The sequence below is a fragment of the Amblyomma americanum genome, unplaced genomic scaffold (genome assembly GCF_052857255.1).
Source record: "Amblyomma americanum isolate KBUSLIRL-KWMA unplaced genomic scaffold, ASM5285725v1 scaffold_13, whole genome shotgun sequence".
In the NCBI taxonomy this organism is placed as follows: domain Eukaryota; kingdom Metazoa; phylum Arthropoda; class Arachnida; order Ixodida; family Ixodidae; genus Amblyomma; species Amblyomma americanum.
Window position 1 is genome coordinate 2,017,433 of NW_027526485.1, and position 8,635 is coordinate 2,026,067.

Consider the following 8,635-nt stretch of genomic DNA (forward strand, 5'->3'; position numbering starts at 1 on the left):
TTCTGCAATCAGCATTGTATCTGTGGGCACTGTGTTCACTGGTTATTCAAAATTATGTGGTTTCTTGGTGCTTGAGTTCGCGCGGTGAAAAGATGAGCTCAGAATCACCTTGAGTACAGCTTTAAGCCAAAGCTAAAGTGGCTATGGCTTATACCTGTGCTACACGGGCGTTTCGAATGCCTTCCAAACGAATGGCATTCAACTCGACTGCCAAACCTGCGCTGCTACACGACGTTTTTGAACGGCATTCGGCTCACATGACATTCCAGTCGACGGAGCTCAGCAGAGACATTCGAGATTTTGGAATGCCTTCGAGGCGCAAGCGCGACTACTCTCTACCGCAGTGGATATGCGTCTCTTAGAACACCAACGAGCCCTCCGGAGGACCTACCCGCCTCCCCACAAAGACCTTAGTAAACAGCAGTCGGTTGCCTGGAGACAACTACAGACTAATACATACCCCAATCTGAGTTTACTCAGCAAAATCTATCCATCCACTTATGAAAACAAATGCCCGCTATGCGGTGAACACGCAACGCTTTACCACGTTACATGGGCCTGTCAGAAAATGCAGGCAGCGCCGATAAACAACACACCTACACCGGAGCAGTGGGAGGCTGCGCTGTCCAGCTCGAAGCCTGAAGAGCAGCTCAAGCTGATCGACAGGGCTCGCAAGACTGCAAAGGCCGCTGGGGCCCTGGACTGAGGGCTCCACCTACGCTGCGAAAAATAACCCTAATACAATAAAGTTTTTCATTCATTCATTCATACTCTCTACCGCAGCGTCTTCGCGCCATAGGTGGCAACAAAAGTTTTGAAGAGCAAATACGTTTAAACGATGAAATTCTAAATACTATTTATATACACTACACGGATCTTTTCCAGAAGTTTTGTTAGCAAGCAAATATTTACCGCATACGCTGGAACCCATCGTAGGAAAGAAAGGCAGCCATTTTGACCCGGTGCCAGTTTTTTCACTTTGTGCTGTTGCTTTTGCTGTGTTTTGTCTTTTTATTTTGTGTGCGACTGTGCGTCTGTAGCCCTGTCTACATGAACCCGATAGAGTCGAGTAGAGTTAGCTTGTCGGGTAAAAAACCAGTTGCCGGGTTCATGTAGACGCTGTCGGGTCGAGTAAAATAAGCGGCAGAGCGAGTCGAGTTAACTCGCCTGCAGGGGGTAGGTTAACTCGCCTGACCCGCCTTTCCAAAAACCATGTATACGCAGTCGGGTCAGGGAGTCGGGTAACGGGGAACTCTGGGAAAGATTTCGGTCATGTGACCAGTCGACCAAAATGGCAGCCGCCGTCGGTCCCCGCGCTGTTTCCACCCGAGCTTCTTGGACCGACCGGGAAGTAGAATGTTTTTTAGCGCTGATCAGTGAGAAAAAAGTGAGCGAGGCGCTGGACAGCAGACGGCAGCGCAATCAAGATGTTTTCAAAGATCTGCAGGCCGAAATGGCCAATCTCGGCTACCACTGGACGTGGCAGCAGTTGCGGAACTGCTGGAAGAATTTGAAGAAGCGATTCACGGCCGTGAGTATAAACATTCCCTCAGCCGAATTTCGACACCCATACGGAATGATACGACGTTGCAGCAAAATTCTGTCTTGTGTGACAGGAACGGTTGGAGCAAGAGAGAAGTGGAGCTGCACCGTCGGCTTGGAAGTGGTATGACCACATGAGCGCGCTTCTCAGCCACAGGCCGATGGTGCAGGCTCGCGAGTACGGCGTGGACTCGCAAGATGTCCCACCAGACTACGGCGACAACTCGCAGCTAGGCAAGTATACACCCAAATGTGTTTTCACGCTCGTTTACTTTTATGTGATGTAGCATGTCAGCAGCGCCGAAGTCGGCGACTCGGTGCTGCGTTGTTTTGGTGAGCGCTGATTTGAATGCCGCAACGTAGAGCGGTTAACGCAGTTTCAATCAGCTTTCGCATTTCTAATAGCGTGATCATTTACAACCCCCTGTATTTATGCATGCTTTCTTTTTATTACTTGCCAAAGAGTGACATTTATTTTGCTTCACCGGAGAGGTACAAACAGTGGTGTGTTTATCTGATGTGAAAACAATAGCGATCACATTAATAATCAGGGGTCCTCCTGACACTTTGACTTCTGCACCCTTTTGTGTTGTTCGAAAACACATTTATATTTCTTGTATGTGGTTTCTGAGACAAATAAAAAAGAAGATCTACATTCCAAACACGGCTGTATAATGTATTTATTTATCACATTACCCAAAGTGCCTGTTTGGCAGTACAGTGGAGGGAGAGAGTTACAACATAATCATACAATATAGTGGCAGGGAAAAAATTCTCACGGAAAATACATTGCAACATAATTTGATACAAACACAAGCATAAAATTACAGCAATGCGGCAAACAATTCATTAGATTTTGTTGAAATGACTTCCTGGGGCAACTTATTCTATTCATTTATTGTTTTTGGAACGAATGACATTTTTAGTTAATCAGTAGTGCATTTAACTTCTTTTACTTTGAAAGTGTGGTCCCTTTTTGCAGACATATAGTCTGGTGGAAATAATGGTCACGGTCAGTACCTGTTTTAGAATGGTATATAGTTCGGAAGAATTTCTGCCTAAGTACATATCTGCGTCCCTGCAGTGAAACCCATCCGAAAGACTTCTGCGTTGCTGACACACTGAAATTTTTGCTGTAAGTATTTAAAACAATGTGGACAGCCAGGATTTGGGCCTTCTGTAATTTATCAATATTTTTTAGTTTCAGGGCCCCATACTGTGCACGCATACGCATACTGTGCACGTATAGGCCTTACGTTAGTTGTGTATAGCAGTTCTTTACTTTGTAAAGGAAAACGCTTGGAATTCCTGCATAAGAAAGTCAAAATTCGACCTGCTTTTGCAGTTATTTAATTGATGTGCCTATGCCAACACAGATCACTACTTAAATACCCACTGAGATATTTGTATTCGGTGACGGACAACAAATTCAGGTGACCTTTTCTTAGTAAAACACCTATAGAGACTTTTCCGGAGATTAATAGTGACGCCCCATTTATCATACCATTTAGAAATTCTGTCAAGGTCGCATTGCAAAGCATCACGTTCAGCAGGAACAGAAACAGTTCGGTACAAAACAGTCATCTGCGAACAGCCCTAATGTAGACGATATACCAGCGAAAATGTCATTTATAAAAATTACAAATAAAAGTGGTCCCAGAACTGACCCTTGTGGTACAGTCGCAAGTAAAAAATATTAGCACAAATCACTGCCGATCAGAATTTGTATATCTCGCCATGCGGCGCTGTGGTTTGCAGACCTGCCTATCGGGCCGTTTCCATATTTTCAGCAGGGGGGGGACGGACGGCAGGAAGTAAGCTTTATGAAGCGTGCCATTGCCCGAGCGTCGAAGTGCCGACCCTACGTGACTGTGCATGCGGCATTTATTTTGGCTCAGTTATCATGGGCAAACATGGATTCTTTTTTATTACTGTTTTTTTATGTCCGTGATGGTTTGTCAAAAGGAACTCGCTCGGGATGATAGAGCTACTTTTAGCCAGTATTACACAAGCAAGAAAAACAGAGAGTTTATTTTTCTGATGCAACTAATTCACACAGGTCACTTTGTTGGGAAAGTGTAGTAACATTATTAACAGGAGCACTATCCCATCAATTCAGGGAAAGAAGGGAGGAGGACAGCCAGTTCGCTGTCGTGATGCGTGAGCAAACACGTCGTTGCACTAATGGCGTGCGTAGGCCCCACCGACCGTCACAACGCTTTGAAGGCGCTCAGGGAAGGAGTCAAACAGGCTGCTTGCAAGGTCAGGAAGAGCCTGGAGCCTGCTCCATTCCTCTTGAACCGCCGCCCAAATGATATCTGGTGATGATTTGTGCATCTGCCTTACAGCTAGTCGCTTTTTCATTAATCCCCATATATTCTCAATTATATTCAAATCTGCTCCTTTTGGAGGCCATGGCAACTCCTGGATGCAGAGCTGTTCAAGCAGTTACCAAACGCAGCACGGCTGAGGCTGCTTGCAAAAATAACTGCCAAACAAGCAAAAAAAAACAACTATCCTATTCTTCACCCGTTGCCTGTGGGAGCAAGGCTGCGCTAAACAAAAGAAAGGGCGAGACAGAAAAATAAATTTTGCTGGGCCGTGACAGTCCGCTGAACCCCCCTAATACTGCAGAATGGGAACGGCCCGGCACTCTCGTTATCAGCCTCTTTGTCATCCGCAGCCCCACGCATTGTCATTCCGGCGCTCAGGTGTTCCGTCATGTGTGCTAATCTCTTTTACTCGTGACTGTACTCCTGAGGTCACAGCAACATCGTCCGATATTTCACCACTAACCACCGCCCTAAGTTTTCTTAAATGAGGGTACACTTTGCTCCACGCTACTACTTTACTGCTAATGTTATACAATGATAATTTTTCTAGTAATGAAGTATGTGGTACAACATCAAACGCTTTCATAAAATCGAGAAACATGCACTCAACAGAAACTGCTTTATCTAAAGAGCTAGCTATATCATGGGCAAGTTCAGTTAAGTGTGTGACACATGAAAACACTACAAAACCCATGTTGGTTATTATTTATGAGGGAAAACTTAAGATGGTGTACAATGTAAAAAATACATGCTCCAAAACCTTGAAAACTGCACTTGTGAGGGATACTGGGAGATAATTTGAAGCCAGATTACATGGCCCTGATTTATGAATCGGCACAACATACGCCATTTTCCAATTATTGGGCAAATCACTGTCTTCAAGTGATTTTGAACATCACTCGGTTAATGCATGCATAGTAGGGCTGTTCAAGATACGAGTGAAAAAAAAAAAGGCTGGCAGTTATAGTATGTCTACACTAACTGCAAAATGCAATAATACTTTGGTTTCAAGTAGGTGATGCATGGTACAAAAGCAAAACTGTTTTCAGTACTAAAGATGACAGAGTAGCTGCCGCAGTGGCCCAGTGGTTATGGCGCTCGGCTGGTGACCCGAAAGACGCGGGTTTGATGCCGGCCGTGGCGGTCGAATTTCGGTGGAGGTGAAATTCGAGAGGCCCGTGCACTGTGTGATGTCAGTGCACGTTACAGAACCCCAGGTGGTCGAAATTTCCGCAGCCCGTCACTACGGCGTCCCTTATAGCCTGAGTCGCTTTGGGATGTTAAACTCCAAAAACCAATCCAAACCAAAAGATGACAGAGAACACATTAACTCAGGACAGACGTGAACTGCGAAGTGAAGAGTATTGCCGAGCCAAGCTCTCTGTGACAACCACACATTGCCAGATACAATCCACAACATAAGGAACTAGGCAGTACACAGGATTCCACATGATATATCAGAAGCAACATGTGGCACACACAGTCGCATATATTATGAGGACTATCATAATAGTCTGTCTGAAGCAGAGAACATTTCAAGCCCATTCAGTCAAAAGACACTGTAGTTCAGTTGTCACCAAAACCAGGAAAGCAGTCATTATTGTACAGCCAAATAAAATAATCCCAAGACTGCTGAGATATTGAAAGCATTATTAATTTTTCAGGCTACTAAAAACAAATGCCTTTTGCCTGAGTATTGCTTGTTGTGGTGCTCTTCACATAAGTGGCTGTGCAAAATGGACGTGCTTGATATAATGTGTGGGATCTTCTTTGCTGCCTACTTCCACAAGATGCAAGTTGTGTGTGGTAAATGCCGTAAAAAGTTGCTTGACAACAAAATTCTACTGACACCTCATGCCTATCCTGTGCTACTGTGCTCATCGTTCCGGTCTTCTGTGCTAACAATTTTCTGCTCAATGCACTTTAGTGTTCGAACCCGACCGCGGCAGCTGCATTTCGATGAAGGCGAAACGTTAAGGCGCGCATGTGCTGTGCAATGTCAGTGCAGGTTAAAGATCCCCAGGTGGTGAAATTATTCCGGAGCCCTCTACTCTCTTGCTTCCTTTCTTCTTTTACTCCCTCCTTTATCCCTTCCCTTATGCACAGTTCAGGTGGTCCACCGATATGTGAGACAGATACTGTGCCATTTCGTTTCCCCCAAAACCAATTTTCATTTTCACTTTAGCGGAAGCTACTTGTGCGAATCGGGAAGTTATGGGCTAAATAATTGCTCAGGCAGTCCCTTACATCCGACTGTTGGGTGCCTGCATAAGGCCTGCTGACGGGCTGCGGAAAGTCTTCCGATTCAGTAGATGAAACAATGGCACCCCAGGAGTCCTCATAGGTTTCTGAATGCTGCTCACAAAAGTTGTGTAGCACGCATGCTGTGAGGGCAACAGTGGGCACAAACTTATAATTTATGTCTGTGCGCTTAAGTAAAACGCGCCAACGCCCCTTCAACCTGCCGAATGCCTGTTCTACAACATTCCTCCCAGTGCTGTGGTACACGTTGAAGGACTCAGCTTCTTTCGATAGCCTCCCTGTGTAGCCTTTCAAGATCCAGGGCAGTGGGGGATACGCAGGGTCAGCGAGAAGCATGAAGGGAAGAAGCTTCCCCTCAAAGAGCTGGCTGCCCTTTGGCAACAGTTGGTCGCTGTTCTTGTAGAGTTTCGACATCTTAAATGCTGTTGAGTCATGCGCACTGCCTGGTGCAAGGCATGAAATGCTGCGAAACCTGAATGCAGAAAAAATGGGATGCACGTCAAGACAAAGAAGCTTTTGAAGGCTATCATTTACACCATCTATTAGGTGCTAAAGCACTGGTGCAAAATAAAAGCAATAAGTTTATATTTGAATTGCACTAAAGGGAAGCAAAACTAGTCAGCAAAACAATGTCAAAAAGGAAATAGAAGTATTTACAAAATATCTTGAAAAAGCAAAAACAAATTGCAGACCACCCTGAATTGCATTCTAAAAACTTTGTGGCATCACTGCCACGAAATGTGCCACTGGACACATCCACAGGAGCTGTGTTGAGCTCGTTTCTGCCATCTTTATATATTTTTTTGCTATAGCTATGATCCTAATTTCAAATTATCCATGTGTTGCATTCATATACCTTGTTTTTATTTAGGTGCCAAAAAGTTAGTACAGGTTTAAAAGAAATAGTTCACAAGCAAACTGTACAACACCACTAGATTGCTCAGTGGGAAGTGTGCTGAAAGTCTGCAGTGAGATTTTAAAGGCAAATAAATTACTTATGGATGTCCCACAGTTTAAATAGAACAAGATACATGCACTACAGTACCAACAAATGGATGCCATGTTAGTCAATCATGATAAGCATATCTTGGGAGAGGTCCTAGCACACAAGAATGTCAAGTTTGAAAATTCGTCATGCCTGTCCTTGCACACAAGCACAACAAAATAATTATCTGGCTTCGAATTTCAGAGTACTTAGTGTGAAACACTTCATCAGCATGCTTCATTACTGTTTTCCGTAAGTTTCAGTTGTTGCTGTTGCATACAAACAGCAAAGCTTAGTTCCAATAACGAATAAACAAATATACTCACAGTCCACGGTCGTCCACGACTGCCTGCATGTTGTAGGATGCCCACATTTTGCGATTAATAAAGTCTCTGTACCCTTTTCTTGGTGCAGTGATAGGAATATGAGTGCCATCAATGGCACCACATATCTGTGGGATGTGGCACTTCTCAGACAACCTCCTGCCAATCAATGTGGCCTCTTCAGTTGATGGCAGGTAGATAAATTTGTTTGAAAGGTGCCTTTTTACGGTAATGCAGAAAAGGTACAAAAATTTCTGCACAGTGCTTTTGTGAATTCCGAACTGATTTGCAACTACTCGGTACTCACAACAGCTAGCCAGTTTGTACAGTGCAATTGCAATTCTTTTGTCAACTGGCACTGGCTCTCGAACGTAATTACATTCTGGTGACATAAATGGAGCAAGGGCAGCAACCAATTCACAGAAATTTGCCCGTGACATTCTGAAGTTTTCTTTCCATTCACCATCGTCAAAGTTGGAGCAAACAATATTGTCCCACCAATCACTACTTCTGTTCTTCATCCACATGCGCCGCTTTGGTGGTGGTGCCAGGGATTCCAGTCCTGCAAGATACCTGGTGTTATCAATTTGACACGCACTTTTTTTTTCACTACCTTTTTATGAGTATGCACAAACTGCAGGCTAGTGCGTGGATATCACAGTCCTAAAAACGAGTGTCACAAAAGATGCCATGGTGCTACATAAGGTATTGGAAAGCATGAACTCTGGTGCTTGATTTTTAGTATTTCCAATTCGCTTGCTGCTGGCTTTTAGTGCAGTTATTAAAAGTAATCTTTGAAAATACAGGATTGCATATTTCTTTAGGTTACTCCATCGTTATGAGGTTAATGAACTTATGCAGCACTTACCAAAATCCTGCTACGTTATATAATTAGTTTTACCACATGTGCTTGCATCCTGCTACCCTATGAAAACCAAGAAGCAATTTATGAAAACCTCGCGATTGATGAAGCGTTATAAAGTAACGATGTTTAATATTACGTAATGCGATCATTTGCAGCCGCGTCACCATGCTGTTCAGCACTACACCAAACACAAGAGAACGTATTCCCGTAACAGCGCAGTGCATGTTTGGTAACGAGCTGTACCCCTTTTGTAAAAGCAACGGAGCAACGGGGCTAGCTTTTCAGCCCCCTTACGGCACTCCTACTTAGTGAAAAGTCCCGAAAG

The 8,635-nt window shown here is 44.2% G+C and overlaps 1 protein-coding gene across 1 annotated transcript; it reads left to right on the plus strand.

The window, feature by feature from the left end:
- Window positions 1-1,047: 1,047 nt before the first annotated feature.
- LOC144111906 (uncharacterized) lies at window positions 1,048-1,953 on the plus strand. Its single transcript, XM_077644946.1, has 2 exons — window positions 1,048-1,531; window positions 1,617-1,953. Exons 1-2 carry the CDS (start codon window positions 1,292-1,294, stop codon window positions 1,827-1,829), a joined length of 453 nt encoding a protein of 150 aa, XP_077501072.1. The 5' UTR covers window positions 1,048-1,291; the 3' UTR covers window positions 1,830-1,953.
- Window positions 1,954-8,635: the final 6,682 nt, after the last annotated feature.